The sequence below is a fragment of the Emydura macquarii genome, unplaced genomic scaffold (genome assembly GCF_026122565.2).
Source record: "Emydura macquarii macquarii isolate MOO-44397 ecotype Brisbane River unplaced genomic scaffold, CSIRO-AGI_Emac_v2 contig_1253, whole genome shotgun sequence".
NCBI classification, from domain to species: Eukaryota; Metazoa; Chordata; order Testudines; family Chelidae; genus Emydura; species Emydura macquarii.
In genome coordinates, this window is record NW_027131390.1 from 100,294,593 (window position 1) to 100,313,979 (window position 19,387).

At 40.5% G+C, this 19,387-nt stretch overlaps 1 protein-coding gene across 5 annotated transcripts in view; it reads right to left on the minus strand.

Moving 5' to 3' along the window:
* Positions 1 to 19,387, minus strand: part of KALRN (kalirin RhoGEF kinase) — a 608,200-nt gene that overhangs the window by 34,665 nt on the left and 554,148 nt on the right. For all 5 annotated transcript variants that reach the window (XM_067549620.1, XM_067549619.1, XM_067549617.1 and 2 more), the window contains one exon: positions 515 to 798. In XM_067549620.1, coding sequence (XP_067405721.1) covers positions 515 to 798 — 284 coding nt within the window. The remainder of the gene's footprint in view (positions 1 to 514; positions 799 to 19,387) is intronic.

Sequence of the window (19,387 nt, forward strand, 5' to 3'; positions counted from 1 at the left end):
GAAAAAAAAATCTGTTTAAAACTAATAGGTATCAGCATAAATTGGTAATCATTGCTCAAGAATGGCTACTGTACATCTTAACCTGGATTGTCTCATTTAGTAATTAAATTGAAAAACACCACAGCACCCTGGTGTACAATCATTTTGAGTCTTAGCCCTAATTACTGTTAGATATTCAAGAGGTCAGAATCTGGTGATATAAATATAATCAATTTTGTTTTAATTATTCCAAAATGACATGAAATCTTTCATAATACACTGTAGTTTTCCTCTAAGCATAAAGGGAAATTTTCCACCACTCCCACTCTGCCCCCCCAGCTACTTTCACTTTGAAAGTGTGTTAAGCTAAAGGGAACAAGGCACCATTTTTCCAGAATAAGAGTGTCCACACACAGTTATTCAGCAACAACTGTTCCTCATTGACTCCATGTGTAGACCAGCCCTTATTCAGGATTCACACATCACTGAATGCTCTGCCTGAGATGCGCTCACCTACATTACTGTTAATGCATACCTCATCTGCACTGTCCCCCTGAGGAGTGGTCTCATCTCCAAGCTTCGGTGAGCCCAGGTCAAAGCTCTTTCTGCCATCTCGCACTTTCTTCTGTTTTTTGATGTTACTTTCAGTCTTCCCGCTGTTCAGCCGACGCACAGGACTGGTCAGCCATTTTTTCAGCGTGTTGGTTGAACGCTTTGGACCAGGAGAGCTCTGGATTGAGTTGAGGGATGGCTGAGGCTGCAAGTTGGCCACCGATTCCGACTTGCCTCCATTTTCATTGGAGGAGACTGAATATGCATCTGAAGGAAACAAAAAACAGATGGACTGATGTAGTCCCAGAAAGTCAGGAGGCTCTATCCCTAGGTTACAGTGCATGGCGATTTGTGCAAAGCAGAACAAAAGAAAGAGGTTTTGAAAAAATAATTGATCAAGTGTTGAACAAGTCAGTCTGTTTTCTTCAACCATTAATTCTACAGCAGAGACCACTTTACTGCATACTTGATTGCAGAATAAGATGGTTAAGATTCCTCTAACTCCTATACTCTTTTCATTTCCTTCCACATTACCTGTACCTGAAACAACAACATGGACAAAAGAGGTAACTAGATTTTGTAGAAAATCCTCTAATTTGTCAGTTCCTACCCCAGACTCCTCTGTGAAGTGAGAGCAAAGAACAAAATAGCTACAGAAACAGGGAACACCACAGAGCTCTGTCAGCCATCAACACCCAGTCAGTCTGTCCCATTTTGTTTCACTACTGATTGGCACATTTAAGTACCGTGTCTTCTGAAAACTGTACATTTACAGATGGGTTTTTAGGCTGCTCTCCAAGCGTACTTTCCCTCTTCTTGCCAGAAGCAAAGTATAGCTTAGAGAATTGCTTTAAAAGTCATTCTTGACAGGCTCCTCCTTTTGCAGGTTCCCTCCTTCTCTTCAGTAAGCTATGCCCTTGGTTTGAGCTAAACCCTTGCCCCTTTGATCTAGGTCAGAGTAGTGGCTGGGGTTTGGTTTTGGAGTGAGTCATGCTGAGCAAAACTGACATCTTTAGGTCTGGTAAAAGGTAAATGTTGCTCCATTTATTTAAAAGCATTGAAACTTATTTTGGAGAAATAGGATTAGGAATTTTGTACAGTGTCCTTCAGTGCTCAGAAGGACATCTTTGCCTGATGAAATCAGCCAGCCATTATCTGAAGTTGAAGTGTAGGCTCCCGTTTTCCAATGTTCAGGGTCTGCTTCCCCCAGTGCAGACATGGAGAATTTGGCAGAAGGAAGCGCATCCCAGCAGACGGGGATCCTTGGACAGCATAAAGCCTGTCTTCCCTGCCCCACAAACAGCGCAGGATAAATAACCAGGGAAAAGAGGATGTGGATGGACTGTAATATACAGGAGGTCAGACTAAATCCAGTAGTCCCCTCTGGCCTTAAAACTTTATGACACTCTCTCGCCATACCCCTGCAATTCCCAGCTGCCTGGAGGCTGTTGATATCTGTCACAAGTAGCGAAGTCCTAGCTTGCACCCAGTGACTGGTGCAGCACTTGATGTCTCTAGCATTAGAGGGAAAGCAAAACTGGCTTAATGGCTCTGTGGATTAGTAATAGGATAATGGAGTCTCTCCTAGGCTACTAGTTGAAATCCATCTCACGTTGATGAGGGCTGAAAGCCCACATCTCTTGACTGTTCAGTGGATTGTGTAAAAGGAGATCTGATTAGTACCCAGTAAATGGCTTTGCACATCACAAAAACCACCACCAGATTTGGTAGGCACACCACAAGACTGAATTACACATGTCCAAAGAATTGTGAAAATTGTCCTTTTTTTTTTGGAGCTGATTCTACAAGGGAGGCCCATTGTTGGGTATGGGCAGAGTGGGGGAAAGACAGACAGAAAAAGCTGATTAGGTTATGGGGATTCCACCACTTTCACTAGGAGATCACTGCACAGTACAATACATTTTACTGTCAGAATAAAGGAAAGTGAAAGCAATCTCATTCTCATGAGTTCCATATTACTGGTGACAAAGTCTCACTTGCCCTACAGGAGGTTTCCTGCTTACAGGGAGAATTCCATGGCATAACAGTGGTTTCCCACAAAACAAGACATTTTTCACCTTACTGGTTCATTTGTTGTTTTGCAATTGTGCTTTCCTAATGTCAGAGTCTTGTTCTGACAAACTATGATTATACTGTAATGAATTCAAGTAGGTAGTGCTCACTGGATTTATTTATCCTCCCCCTCCTTTTAGTAAGAAGTAGATTCAAGATGAATGATCTTCTGGTGGAGTTTCTCTGTATTGGATCATGATGTTACATTCAAACTAAAATAGGGGTCTCTTTTCATGTTTGGCTGTGCACGCTAACCAGCAGACCTCTGAAGTTAGACTTCTCTTCCCTCAGGCCCCCAACGGGTAGAGTACCCTGTGGCCTTGAATACCCTGAAAATGGGGCTAGCCTGATATGATATGTGCAGCCCATCTCCAGGGCTCCTAAAGTGGCACATGAATACGTGCATGTCAGTAACTTTGAAAGCTATTTTAATTGCTATAGTAGCTAGTCTGTGCAAAGATAGCTTCCTGGAAACAGATGGATCTTCTGTTCCAGAGTGGAACATTTCAGCCGTAGGGAGACTTTCCTGAGCCAAGAGGTGGGGAAAGTTTACATTCCACACCCAACATGCAGGGAATTTAAACTGGAGAGGGAAGGGAACTTGTGTCCTGCATGTTGCTCAAAAATTACCATTCTGAAACCTTGAATTTTGTGGACACAACAGGGTATGCTGATAAAGCTTGGCTTTCAAAGAAACACGTGAGTCATGTGAATGGAAAGTGTCTGAAGTCTATCAGATAGCAGATAAGCTAGCCACTGAAAATGGTTCCTTTGGCCTCTCTCATACCAGTGTGTTTAACATTAGGGATGAACACAAAATAGGCTGAAAATACATTCAATAGTAACTGACTGAAGCTGGCCATTTTCAAACTAGTTCTTCCTTTTGCCAGCAGAGAAAGGACAATCCAGGCATTCTTAATGTTTGAGGAGTCAAACTTTAACTTTTCTTAGCCTATTACAAACTAAGTAATCCCCTATGTTGTTCATAAGTTAACACTCTCTAAACATGTAGTAAAATGCCTTCGTTTGTGACCTGAGACTGTAAAATAGTAAGCCTCTCCCTACAAGGAGATTTTCCATGCTGGCAAAAATACTACTACTGTATCCAATTTGGTCCAACCTTATAAACTGGGAAAGAGATAAAAGGTAGTCTGTCTTGTCTTGGGCAAATATCCCACCCTACCCTAGTGATGACTAAAGAATGGGACACAATTAGCAGAACTTGGTTTCTAAAACTGAATTTATTTGCAGGGTATTTAACCATTCCCTGGATGAGGAGCCCCGTGTGTGTGTGTCTGTATTACGTGCCATTTTTAATTGTATTCAATTACCACTGGCTGGACAGACAGTAAAAAGAAATGCTACCATATGTTGCAGAGATGCACAGATTATTTACTATATATTATAAATAATGGCTGTAGAAGGGGCATTGTTGCCTCCTGAGCACCTGTTTGTGGCTAAGTACAGTTCTGCTATGGCCTGCCTCAGTTCCCCCCAATGACATAACAATGAAGTAACTTAAACAGCCTCATCAAGAAGAAGCCAAACACTCTACTGTACTTTACAGCACTATATCTCCCTTCAGAAAGGAGAACTCGTACAAGGGTTTAAAGGCTCTTTCTTCAGAACCTAGATAAAAAACTCGAGAATCCCAAAATAAAATAAAAGCCTAGGTTCCTTCTGCTTTAATGAGTCAGGCTTCTCTGCTGCCTAGAGCGCTCCATAGCCTTTCCTCTGCTTATTCAAGGTCTCTCAAGCCTCCCTGGCTGCAAAGCTTTTGCCTAGTTCAGGCTTCCTGGGAGCTTCCTTTCTCCTCAGCAGCTCTGCCTAACTGAGTTCCTTAGCCTTTTATCATGCTCAGGTGCTTCCCTGTTTAATTAACTCCCTGAATAACTGGGAGGCAGTTAACCACTCCCCTGTGGATTGCCTCATTCCCCCTTGTGGGGTCCATTAGAGGTAAGCTGGTCTCTAACAATGTTTGGGGGAGGGGGAGGGATGATAGTGTAGCATTGCCAACCCTCCAGGATTCTCCTGGAGCCTTCAAGAATTAATCTTTAACTAAAGATTAGGTCATGTGATGAAACCTTCAGGAATACATCCAACCAAAATTGGCAACCCTATAGGGAAGGGGTTCTGAAAAGTGATTTTGGGTGCCTCATTGTTTAGATGCCCAGTTTATACAGCCTTTTTACAGGGGCTTGGTGTTAAAGCCTTGAAAAAGCTGCTCTCTGAAAATTAGTCCCTTTGAAAGCGTGTCAAATTGAGCATCCAAATCTCCAGAGACTCCAGAAGTTCAGAGCAGATCAGACATTCCTAATGGGGGAAAAAGTCCATTTTTTTTTAGACTTATCAATGGATTTCTTCAGTCTTGATTTCTTCAAATAGATTGAAATTCAGACAGCAAGAGGTATTAAGTGCAACAGTGAGGATTTGCTACAGCTCTCTCCTAGGTCACAAATCTACTGGTGTGAATGTGCTCTGGAAACAAACAATTTGGTTAAGAGGATCCAGAGAGTAGCGTGGAAAGGATACAGAGTCACATTTCACGTCAGTCAGTCTTTGCGGGTAACTTCTGCCCTCACCGAAAGAGCAGACTGCTGGAATGCCAGGTTCTTCTGGAAGAGCTAGAGAGCACAGCAGATGGCATATCCAAGTATATCAATGTGTCACCACTATGCCAGGACAGAACTTTTTAGGTGTTTTCCTGGGAAACCAGAAGGTCTACATTGGGTTCAGCAGTATGGCTGGATAAGTTTCCTGCCCAAACCACTCAGACAGAAGACATGAGCATCTGAGGGCTTTTCTACATGAATGTATACCCTGCTGACTAACAGGTCTTTAATGCTCTTTGATCTACTCTTTGAAACAGGACTAGATCAAGCCCATTAACAGATTGTTAGTGTGCATCAGCAGAGTACAGATGGTCAGTTAATAAATGGCAGGCTAGCATGGGGTAGATTCACAACCCAGCTTGTTTGGGGGAGGGGGAGGGTTATGTTCATGTAGGCATGCCCCAAGGCGCCCATAAACAAATCTCCAAGAAATCCATTGCTCGGCAGCATGACAGTAGGAGATATTCACTGTTAAATTAAAGAGCCTAAATTAGTTAACTTGTTTTGCACCACTAAATTAGTGAACTTGTTCATTCTTGTTGCTAAAATGGATTGTCTTAGATTTAAGGCTCTTACTTGGAAAGACGCCTTTTAAATGCAACATTTTGAATGAAAATCTCAATTTCTGATAATTCAAAGTTCTGAATACATAGCCCTAGTAACATTTCAAAATGACAGAATGTGGTGCCAGGTGTCCAGTGTAAGCCATACAATTTAACATACGTATCCCCTACACAGCATCAACTGTAAAATGTGTGTATCATCATCTTCGAAATACCTGATTCAGCATTACAGGCACTAGTCTCTCCAATGAGGTGCTGAAAAGATTTCTCAGAACAATTCAGTTACAGAAAAGGACAGAATCTTTTAGATCCACACTATTCAAGCTATTTACAAGAGAGAAATAAACTAGTTCAGATGTCCCAGGTGGCTTTTACTCTTGATAGCTAGGCATTAGTATGGCTTACAGCTGTAAAATTCTGTGACTTACTGAAAGATAAAATTCTGTTTTAAGTCAGAAGAGCAAGATCACAGTATTGAAAGTGAAGTTTAACTGGGATTACCTCACTGTCTCCAAGCAATTCTCTGTAGCAGGTATTGGAAAACTGCTGGCTTTCTCAAAAAAAAAAAAAAAAAAAAAAAAAAAAAAAAAAGAAGAAATTTGATTTCCATGTTGTTGCATTTCCAAGGTGCTTGTCATTTAAGCATCAGTCCAGTTCGGGCAGAAAGATTGTACCTCAAGAATCTCAAATACAATTAACAAGATTGTGAATCTATTACTCCCAGTGGTGAGTGATTGATTAATCACAGGCGTAGTCCCATTGCTTTCAGTAAGTTTGCCAATGAGATGAAAGGGTTCACAATGTGTCTCAATGAGCATTTAACCAAGCTCTCTTGTGTCTTCCAGAGCCCATTTTCCATCTGCAGCAGTTAGAGCATTTTTTCTTGCAGTCTCCTTTAGGGGCAGAGGTGAAAGAGCAGGGTAGAAGGAGAATATGGGTTCCATTCAAGTTACCAGTCTTGGATTCTTTTGTGCTAGACTGTCATGGAAAACAGGGTTCTTCTGAGCCCACCATGTGTGCAATGATAAGCAATGCTAATGCAAATGTCCTTTTAAAAAAATGTGCATTTTCACAAATCTTCATCTCAGTGAGATTCTCAATCTTATTCTTGCAACCTGTGGTGTTCTCTCTCTTCCCAAGTACATCCCATTCCTGATGTATGCAGTAGTCTGAATGCCATAATTTAGGGACTGATTCAGGTTAGTTTATTCATACTAATACCTTATGCATCATACCACATCACTTGAAATCAGCAGGACTTGTCAGGGGGTGAAGTTCTACTCAATACATTTAAGGGCGGCTGGATAAGGCCCTTGCATTGCAAGCTCTTTTGGTCTTTCAGGTGTTTTTGTATGAACTATTTAGACACTTGTGGGTGCTAACACATGGGCCCCAATCAGATTTTAAAACTTTAGCATATGGGAAGATTGAAATCTAGATCCAAGTTTTACAGCTCGGGCAGATTCTAGTCACTACATACACTCACTGTGAATTTGCAGCAGTAAAGAGTTCAGGAGGCAAGAATACATCTACTTTGGATTCCTGGCCAACAGCTTGCTGCATTATCTAAAGTCACGTTTGCCAGTACAGAAAGAAATTCTCCATTTCCTATACAAAAAGGAACCTTCTAAATGCTAACATTTGTCAACGTTCTGTTATACAGATGACTACCTTTCCAAACCAAACGCACCACAAAAGGTTTCAGTGAAGAACACAAGAATATGCAAAGTAGTCCCAACAACCCACATAGAAGAAAATAGAAGATAAATAGAGCTGTGCTAAATTTTCACAACAAAACCTAAAACTTAGGTATGAAGGTAGCACTCTTCATCTTACAGGTTTCCTTGTAGGCTCAGAATGCTGGTCAGTGTAGTTAGTATTCATATGTTTCAATAAGATGTGACTGAATTTCAAGCAAGCCCAGGCAGAAGGCAGAAGAAATTCCATGCTAACTGGTTTCATCTCTGAAAATAAAGACAGGCTCAAACTGAAAAATTCAGATCCATATGCAAAATTTGTACCTACACTTCGAAGTATGGAGAACGTTTGGGTCCAGGATTTTACTTCGAGTCCATCTCTACTGAAGATCAGGCAGATGTTGGCTATTTTCTATGTCAGTTTCATTTGATGCCCCAACTCAAAGTAATATTAAGAGGCATGAAATGAATTTGCCAGAATTCTCACAGCTGAGTTTCTTGGGATAAGTAATTTCATCCACATATTCAACTGGCAAAATGATATGGACTTCATAGATTCAAAGTTATTTGTGTAACTAATTCTAACATGTTAGAGATACAGAAAGCAACATACATGGCTAAAAAAATAAAGAGGAGTTCAAGCCAGAAATGTGGCAGACTTTCAGGCTAGTGTAATTCAGAAGTTGGACTTTCTGGTTCAATATTAAACATGCAACAAGTCTGACTTCCAAAATTAGCAGAAAAAGAGACTAAACTCCAAGTTATACTAGACATTTAGAACTTTAAAATAGTTTCTTTATTGAAAACCTGGTATTACTGGGAACGGGCAAGAAAACAGAGCTTGCTTTGATTCAGCTGGTATTTAGAAGAGGGTACTCCACCCACACTGCCTAAGTAAATAAAAGGTTTTAGAACCAAAAAGTGTTACTAACCATGGATCTCTAGAAAGCATACCTAATGCTACTGGGGACTTCTATGGAAGGTTGCACAGTAACTAAAGTCTCAGGGTAATAGTCACTGCTCTCCCTGTAGTTTAGGAATGTGCATCCTAGCAGTGGTTCTCAACCAGCAGCCTGTGGGTCATTTGCGGCCCAATCAGCATACAGCTGTGGTCCATGTGAAAGCCTCAGGGCCATACAGGTAGTATGTATATGTATGTATGTATGTATATATATATTTATTTATATTTATTTTGTGTTGTTGTGGCCCACATATTACACAGAGCTGCATATGTGGCCCACGATGGTAAATAGGTCAAGAACCACTGCTATAATGGATATGGAGCAAATAATTAAGCAATCAATTTGCAAACACCTTCAAGATAAGGTGATAAGTAATAGTCAGCATGGATTTGTCAAGAACAAATCATGTCAAAACGGATTGCTTTCTTTGACAGGGTAACAAGCCTTGTGAATGGGGGAAAGCAGTAAATGTAGTATATCTTGACCTTAGTAAGGCTTTTAATGCTGTCGCGCATGATCTTCTCATAACCTAACTGGGAAATACAACCTAGCTGGAGCTACTATAAGGTAGGCATAACTGTTTGGAAAACTGTTCCCGGAGAGTAATCAGTGGTACACAGTCAGGCTGGAAGGCATAGAGTGAGGTCCTGCAGGGATCAGTTCTGTTCAATATCTTCATTAATGATTTAGATAATGGCTTAGAGAGAATACACTTACAAAATTATCTGGACAAACTGGAGAAATGGTCTGAAGTAAATAGGATGACATTCAATGAGGACAAATGCAAAGCACTCCACTTGGGAAGGAACAATTGGTTGCACACATACAAAATGGGAAATGACTGCCCACAAAGGAGTACTGTGGAAAGGGATCTGGGGGTCATAGTGGATCACAAGCTAAATATGGGTAACACTATTGTAAAAAAAGAGCAAACATTCTGGGATGTATCAGCAGGAATGTTGTACGTAAGACATAAGAAGTAATTCTGCTGCTCTATTCCACTCTGATTAGACCTCAGCTGGCGTATCTGGTCCAGTTTTGGGTGCCACATTTCAGGAAAGATGTGGACAAATTGGACAAAGGCCAGAGCAGAGCAACTAAAATGATTAAAGGTCAAGAAAACATGACCTATGAGGGAAGACTGAAAAAATTGGGTTTGTTACTCTGGAGAAAAGACCGAAGGGGGACACAATAACAGTTCTCAAGTACATAAAAGGATGTTACAAGGCGGAGGGAGAAAAATTATTCTCCATAACCTCTGAGGAGACGAGAAGCAATGGGCTTAAATTGCAGCAAGGGTGGCTTAGGTTGGACATTAGTAGAGCTTTGCCTGGATACAAAAACGTGAATCTGCATCCGAGCCGCATCCACAAGAATCAATTTATATCCGATGCGCCATCCACAGTCTCTTTTCTATGGCATCTGCGCCCGCACAGCACTTACAGCCCACTGAACATCCCCAGATCTCCAAGATGGGGAAGCAGCCTCAAAAGCTACAAGCTGCAGACAGCTTCTTCCCCGAGATTTTAGATCTCCAGCCGATCCACCATCTGCAAAAAATGGTCCATGGATGTAACATATCTGTGGATTTGCAGATCTCTAGACCTTAAGAAAAACTTCCTGACTGTCAGGGTAGTTAAACACTGGAATAAATTGTCTAGGGAGGTTGTGGACCCTCCATCATTGAAGACTTTTTAGAGCAGATTAGACAAATACTTGTCAGGGATGGCCTAAATTATTCTTAGTCCTGCTACAAGTGCAGGGACTGGACTAGATGACTTCTTGGGGTCCCTTCCACTTCTACAGTTCTCTCTCGTCACGCTTTTCAGACAGGATAGTAGGCCCAAAACAGAATGAACAATCCAGGCACTTGGTGTACTTCATATCAGTTGCATCTCCCAGCAGGAAATGATTAGTTGAGCTTAAGCATATGACAGTTTTATTCTAATGAGCAATAACTCCCCATATGGCCATTAATTTCAGCTTAGTAGGTTTATTTTTAGCTAGTAGTTCTTCACAGACAAGGTGTTCCTCAAAACATTCTGGGAAAGCTGAAAAACCAAACTAGTCTCCAGGTCTAGGTTGCGTCAGTCTAAGAAGCTCCACTTATCAAACTGGAGGTCAGTGGTGAGTTATTGTGACTCTGGGAAAGTTCCAAAGATTGAGATAAAACCAATTGAGATAAGATTGCTTTTCCAGGCTTTTGTCTCAACTTTGAAATGTTGTCTTCAAGATTCTTTAAAAAAAAAAAAAATACTGAAACCAGAGAGAGAGAGAGAGAGAGAACGAACAAGGGAGTCTAGCATCTCTAGGAAAAAAAATGCAGTACAAGAGTAAGAAATCAGTAACATGGCCCACAGAAATCAGACACTGCATCCTTGTTACTGTTCTGTTAGAAGTAACTATTGAAGTCAGTCTGGCAAGAGAAATAGCTAGAACAATTAGTCTTGGTGTAGCATGCAGAATTAAAGCTGTTGTTGTAGGTGACCTTTTGGGGAAAGGAGTCCTATTGTATAGTATCTGGATGAGAATTTAAAGCTCAGAGCTGTAGTGCACGCAGTAATTACTTACAAGCTGTGAGAGCAGACAACCAGAGGGCCTATGACCTGACCTAACACCTTCAGCAGCGATCTTCACTATTTTTCAAGCAGGGGCCACTCTGGCAAAATACCTTCAATGTGAAAGCCACATCAACCTCTAAATTAACACATTGTTTGCTACTCCTTAATGATGTAATGTTACAGAGCGACTTGTGTAACTAAAACTTGTTTGTTTCATTAATATCCACAGTTACGTTCTTATCTGCTTTGTCTCCTGTTTCACGTTCCCATTTTCTCTTCAACGGAATTAAGAATCTATCCATTCTTCCCAGTAACTCACAGGGGCCAATAAATAATATAGGACACAAACGGTTGAACACTCAGAGTTCTATGTTGGTTGCTATGGTAATATTATGGTTATTATACAACAGATATACTTATTGGCGCACATCGTACCATGTGGTCAATGTGACGCGTAAAGGCGGCGGGCTTTGATAGGCTCAGTACATATTCTAATGTTAAAAATAAAAGAAATTAGAATATAAATAATTAGTCAGGGAGCCTCACTTAGGGTTGATGGGAGCTGCCACTGACTCCGGGGCCTTGCAAGGAAGAACATGGACCTACAGAGTTAAAAGTAGCAAAATCGACACCTGCTGTGAGGTGAGCCTGTCACTCTCCCAGTCTCCCTGAAGTGTGCTTACCTAGAACAGAATAGACCAACACCACCACCATCCTTAGTAGTGGGAGTTTTTTTTTTGGATTACACACTGTTCTTATCAGTCTTCTTGACAAGCTAGTCTTTTCACACCCCACCCCACAATTCACACTCCACCCACACCGCTTGTGTTGTATTTATAGTAGCTACTCTGGAGTTTGTGAGAAGAATCACAAACAAACAGCAGGCAGAGAGATTTCATCAAGCAGTTCACTGAGTCAGAATCTCAGCCATCCTCAATCTAGAGATTGAGTGCGGAGATAGTGGAGGTGCAACACTAAGAAGGGAAACCTTACTTGGCTTCCCAGCTCTCTGCAGAGCACCACACAGCTAGGCACTTATGCTATGGGTAAGGGGGAGGCCACTCCATCTAAAGAGAAAAGCCAATGTTTACTTATTTACTAGAGAAATCATTTTGAAGTGTGAAAGATCAGAATGCCACAGGTAATTGTTACAATATTTCCTGCAAAATTTCAGGCACACATTCATAAATGTACAGACCTTCCCCATCCACAGACACACACACGCGCTAAGCAGAGAGGACCCATTCTGAACCAGCTCAGAGCATAGCTGCAATAAGTATTGATCAGCTGGCAAAAGCATGGATAGGAATATTCTTCCCACAAAGCAACGTAGTTAAGTAGCAGGTTTCTGGTGAAAAACCAACAACTTGGAATGCTGCTTCGGAAACAAATAGTTCCTGCCGAGGAGGGGGTTCTAATTCTTGTGCAAACCAATGTTTTTAGTTCAAAGCAAATGCACATTTCTCTGGAGGGATTTCTCTTTTCATTTTGGATTCACAAAGTGTTTCAATTTCAGAATAAACATGAATAATTCTGGAAGTTCCATGCTGGGGAAAGAGGGCCACTCATAGCAATAAAATAAAAAAAATAAAATTCTTGACATTTATTTCTGAAATACTATTTAGGGAGAGAGATTTCTGCATTCTCAACATAACTGACTTTGTTAGGAAATCCTTGTGAAAACTTGAAGTTCTGAAGTAACCTGGAATTTTTAAATACATACCACACCCTCCAGGTGTGTGTGAAGTTGCACATACAAGCAGCAGTGCATCATTTTTGCAAAGCACTAATAAAACCGTTCACTAGAAGTTAAAAATGTGTCTTGTTTCTTTTAGCATAAATTACCATAAAATGTTTAGACATCCATATGGAATCAGATTGATCAGCTTTTATCCTAATGGTGGGCAGAAAAACAAAATTCGTTACATGTCCTTTCCAAGCAGCTGTTAATAAAACACATGGCCTATTCTTTTGCAGGGTGTCAAGGGTCAGCGTCATTCAGCAGCTCCCAAATTGAGCTACAGAAAGAATTTTTCCACTTTTAATTAAATGATTCCTCAAATGACATGACATCACCGCTGAGGCCAACGTTGCCCTAGGCTAAGAAGCAGGCATTTTCTACTGTAGAGCAAACCACTCCACAGCCCCCCAAGCAAATTCAGAGAAATAGGGACTGCATGAGACATCTGACTAGGTCGTTTACAGCTCAGAAGCTCCTATCTCCTTATCTCAAAGGAAACTGCAGACGCACCCCACCCAAATATAGTTCATAGTAATGGAACTAGAAGCCATTATCAGATAATTACTGGAAATCAAAACAAATATTCAAAACATTTTTTGCACACGTTTGGAGGGAATGTCTATGGTTGGAATGGCATCATTACCTTCCAAGCACACACAGGGCTTAGAAAGCCCTTCAGTGATGAGGCGCTCTCCTCTGACACTCTGAGGCTATAAAAAAACTCATAGCAGAGACTAGTTCTTCCTCTATATTGAATAGTTCAGAATATACTGATACTCATTGTATAAGATAGAGTGAGAGGTACAGATGTACATAAAAGGAGATGTGTATAGGGGAAAAGCCCCACTACACTCCCCTACTGAAGTCACGAGAAGCCTCACATTGAAGACAAACTGGTTACATCCAGGGTAGAAATCCAATATAATTTACGTGCGTGTCTCATTGTGACTAGGATTAGGCAATCGTGTAGAAAACTGTATAGTCAAGTAGATGTTCATGCTAGACTTTTTCCCACTTGTTCACTCTGAATGTATTCAGCTCTCATAGTCCCAAAGACAGAAGGATTGAATAAAAAATAAGTTGTGGATGGTCCTGGGGCTAGAGTGGGCACCATATGACAAACCATAATAATGAGTTTGGAGCTGTTCAATGATAAACATGCCTAAAGACACATTGCGTACTTCTATGCGTAAGCTCCCACTACCAGTTCCCAGAAGCTACTTTCTCCACCCCCATTGACTTCTATAATTACTTAAAGAAAAATATGTGCTGGTAGCGAAGATGGGTTAAAAGGAGATCTGAATAAGTGTAAATGGTGGTCACCAAGTAAAACAGGAAGATACTGGTGGTTGTTACATTTTACTGTTTGAAAATTAGAGGGAGAATGGGCAAACAGCTTAAAGAGACGTTAATTACCCCCATAAGGCTGTTAGATTTGCAAGAGGTTTCAATACACTTCTCTTTCAGAAACTGAAAACATCACCTGATGCCCCCAAATAGTGACAAGGGGAATACAACATGTTAATTGAAAACAAAAGGGACAAACTAACAGCTCATAAGGGGAGGGAATAGAGTCAAAACCTGATAAACTGGCATGAACAAGACAGGCCCACAGAAGATGTTATCTTTTGTCTGCTGAATTATTAATGCTGGATTTGTAATAGATCAGCAAGAAGAAAGGTTTCTCCATTCTGCCTCCTTAGAAAGGGTTTCCCTGGACTGGGAAAAGCCTCTGCAGAAGTACTGAGCTCTCAACACTCTGAAACAGTGCTAACGTACTGATCTAACCATAGACCTTCCAAAAGTCGGACCTCAGGCGAGATCTTATTCCCAACTGTATGATTTTGGATTTCCACAGGGTTGGAACAGCCCTGCTTTCAAAACACAGCAGCCTGTGCCAGTGTTCCTTATGGAGTGTTAGTTAGTAATCTGAATGTCTAAGGCAAACACATTACCATAGGTATCCAATGGATGTCTTAAATCAGAGTCCTTAGGCCACAAAAAGCTAATTGCATTATGCTAAACTGGAGCTCAGCGATATACATATTATACTGCCTACAAAATTAGGATACATCTCTTCAAAACAGTCTCAAAAGTGTATTTTTTCAGTGTGGGGTTAAATTATGATGCATTGTTGCATAATTCAGCATAATTTAAACCACACACTGAAAAATCTCACAGGGCATTTTACAGAACAGTTCCATGGCATTGTACAGTTGGGGCCATGTTTCTCAGATGTTCTTAGCACTGGCAGATCTTATTGAAGTATCTGGATGCTCCAGGCCTCTAGAAATTGGGATAAATACACAGGTCACGTGATGCACTATGCCACACCAACTCCAAGAAGCCATTATTCTCAACAGGGCCCAATTCTGCCACTCATACTCATGAGTAATCTCATTGAACACTGTTTTTGCAGGAGGTTTTAGCCACTGTTAGCCTTTCTGCTGGGTAAAAGTGTTAAAGTCTTGGACACCTGTAAAGATACTTACTGAGCCATACAAGCCTGTACTGCTGTAGAACATGCCCAGCAGTTGGAACATGATTCTAGGAGTCAGGAATCCTGACTTCTATTATCCCAATTTGCTGTGTGAGCTTGGGAAAGCCATTTAACCTGTGTCTGACTCAGTTTGGTAATCTGTAAAATGGATATTAAACATTACTGTGTGTAATATGGGTTTGTGAGGCTTCATTAATTGGCTCTGCAAAGCTTTTTGAGATTCTGGATAAAAAAAGTGTGATGGCAGTGCACATTAATAATTACAATATTTTGCCATTGTGGTGCTAACAAACTCATACATACATGAAGGAGGAATTCTCTCAGTGGCTTTATCAGCATCTCAGGAGTTGCTGCTTCCTTTTCCCATTTTATCTTTTGGGCCCCAGTTCTGCTCCGTCCTACTTAACAGGAGCATAGAAGAGATACTGTGTACTCAATACAATCTTGTATTGGCAAATGAGAGATTTTGCATGAAACTGCATAGAAACCTGTGCTGGCAGCCTCCCACTAACTGCTGATTCCTTCCTTAGGGCCATTAAGTTCACGCCTTGTGGGAGCCATTCTGTCTCTCACTGCCACTTAACACTACACTATACTTGTACTACAGTAGAGAGTAAATTGCAAGAAACCTGCCAAGAAAACCAAGAACATTTCCACCCCTTCAAATCACCACTAAAAGTATTTTTCAGAACCCATCAAATGTTGTCAAGAGTTGATTTTCAGTGCTTTCCTGTGAAAGTTGTTTTGTACACTTCACACTGTCACGCACTATAAATATCCACCCTCTCCCAATCCCCAAAGTGAAGAAAAAGTGAAGCAAAACCTAAATGTAGTGGTCCTTTTATATAACAAAAAATAAATTCAGTTGCTTTATTAACTGTTTTAATTCTATTTGCAGGTTCTAATGCTCGCCTTGCTAGGACTTCACCAAGGGAATTTTTCAATTACACATGCAGCAGTCCAGGATAACCATTTTGATTAATGGAACTCTAACCTCAAAAGTTCTGAAGCCAATAGGGAGAGTCATGGGGAGTTTTGGGACAGGATTGTGAGGGAATAAATCTTTTTCGGATTGCTATAATCTTAATTGGATAAAAATGGACAACTCACAAGGGAAAGGCACATTACTGATTGGCTGAGACCCTGTCAGTCACAACTGATAGGGTCAACTGACTGGTATACTTTAAACCCCAGAATAAGGTTGAGATGATTAACTTTTTTTTTTTTTTTTTTTTTTTTTTTTTTTTGGGGGGGGGGGGGGGCTGTAGTCAGAGAGAAACATGTTCATTTCAGGTGTAAAATAAAAGTTAATATTTTCTAGTTGGAAAGTTAGAAGCAAGGACTTTTTCAATCATATCTGGATAAGAGTTCTTTATTCACTGAGCTGCTTCTTTTGAAAAAACAGAATTTTATTTACAAGCAGTCTTTAAAAAGAATGTCTGACAGGCTTTTGTTGTTTCTCTCTGCTTTATACCACAATAACAGTATTTAAATATTAGTAATGCAATTCTCATATGGTAGAAACTGGTGTAATGTACCCACCTAAAGTGAATTTGATTCTTTAAGGACGACTTTTTTCTTGATTTGAAATCCACTGCTGCAGATTCTTGGTGTACGTGATGCCTATTGACTACTAAACTAGTTCAGTGAGATCCCTTCTCCGAGACACAAACTGACTTAATCCCTACTTCCCTATGATTCAGAAGGTGACTGGTTTCATTTGTGAGCTGCATTCTTCTGCAAGAGTCCACTTTACATAACCAGACTACATCATGGCAAGAAACTACACAGGACTGTTTCTTAGCAGTCTATTGTCTTCCTCAAGCTTGGAGTGAAAACCTTTTGGAACAGATGACCAGACTAGGTGGATTTCCTTGGCCTCCTATTTCCTGCACAATATCCTAAGCTCCTAATTATTTACACCTGCTGCCTCTTCTATGTATTTACTTTATAGGTCACTCCTCAGTGCTTGTAACACTTCAGTTTGAATCATGTAAAGAGTAGAAAGATATTCAAGACTTAGATCTTTCAAGCAATCTATAAATATCCACTCTTCCAATCCCCAAATAGAAACAGAATCAGAGAGACTTACCTGCTGTATTAGGTTGTCTAGTTAGCCCTATGACCCTCCCCACTCCTCCTATGATCATTCCCTATAGTATATAGTTTTCATAGTGCTTGTCTAGTCTAAAAGTATCTCAATGGAGCTTCCAACACTTATCTCCAGTCTAGAAGATCAGAACTGGACTGAGTATCAGGAAAGAAGAAAGATGACTTGGGAAATCATTTCTTTTTTTCCATTAACCCTACTTGGAATATCCAGGACAATTCCTCTCCAGTCTCGGAATGTATTGCTTTTCTATAAGTATTGCCTTTACCCCATGTTCTTTATCAGTGCCCAGCCAACCAGTACTTATCACAATTGTTTTCCGCCTAAGATTACAGTCTTGTGGCAAGATAAATAATGCCTTGTGATCTCTCATATGCTCTTGAAGTGAGAAAAGGAAGGTTTGGGAGTTTTGCAGGCATGAAAGCAAAATCCATGTACTTTCTTTTAAGTCAGATGAATTTATGAGAGTTGAAGACAATGCAGTTACCTAGAGAATTAGGATCAGCATCTCTCCGTCTCATGCCATACAGTCTGAAGCTAATCTTTATACAAGTCTCATTATCCCTTACTTGTGCAATGTAAGATCTGAAAGCCTATTCGCTGTACAGCCCCTTCACCACACTCCAAATGCAACCAGGTCTCAAAGGATGAGACTGCAAAGTTAGTCTGAAAGGATAGAGATAGCAGGTACATCAGCACATGCAACAGTTCCCCATTGCAAGCGCTATGAAGTGTGGCTTTATTACTTATATAAATCTACCTAGTACAGACTTCTCAGGATACATCGACAGTTCACTAAGACAACCATTCAAAGTGCAGGGACTAGGACCCACGAAATGTTTCTTTTGTGAAAACTGGAAGAGGGTGGAAAAGGAGTGTTTCAGAGGGAAGATGAGCAGAAGGAGCCTTTCTTCAGTGAAAAGGATTAAGAAACTGGCACCTCCAGCAATTCGCAGTCTGAGTATGTTAGAGCGATGCTGGCCCACTGAGATTTTAATACAATATGTTAATTGATATGATCCCTGCTCCAGAGGTCTTGGTCAAATTTTTAGTGTTCCAATTCAAAATCTCTTATACAAAGGTGTAAATTTTAATAATGCTTAAAACAAAATAATCACATAAAGAGCTTACTGACAGCTGATTAGAACAACTCTGCTGGCAAAACAAAATCCAAGAAGCCATGCACCAGATTTAATTATTCATATTCTCAGATTGTCCACATACCAGACACTTCAAAAAAAGGACAAGGACATGTACAAAGATTTCAAATGAGAAAAAATTTCACTTATAGATAAAAAGATTTAGAAAGTGTAACAGGGCTAAGTGAGAAAGGCAGGATAACTAATTCCTTGTTTCTCACTTGAAATGCTTCTTATATGGATTGTCAAAAGCACATACCCAAGGGGCTATACTCTACTTCCTGTATGTACTAAGTTAAAGAGATATGGGGAAGAGATGTATTAGGAGAAAGTTCTAACCAGCCAGCAAAATTCACTTCACTGAGAGTTATGAGTCCTGAGCTCCCTGGTTAGCAGAGTTTTGGTTACATCCTGAGTCTTTCCAATAACCTGGTCTGCAATGTCCTACCTTGACTCCATAGACAATTCTTCGGAGAGTGAGGGTTCACTGACTTTGAAGGGACAAGAGAAAGTTCCATTAGGAGCTTAGAAGTTTCCCTAGTGGAACTGGGTCAAAATTTAAAAAGCCACTTTGGTGTGAGAGCAGCAAGAGCCCTCTAATGCAAAGGACTGGGCACAAATGAATGAAACTGCACAGAGAGAAGGCTAATACTGCCGAGTCTGTAGACATTTCTAAGATCACAATTCGTAAGCAATTAAAAGGCTCTTCCCAGAAAGTATATTGGAGAATTTAGTAGTTTCCTCATATTTGCCATTCAGGAAGCACTAAGAAACTCGACAAACTTGTTAGACACTCTTAATCCTCACAATTGTTTTTGCTGCCATGCTGATATCAATAGAGCTGTTTTGTACATGCATTCCAGTATGCTTTACATAGCGTAACCATGGCTCAGTTTTA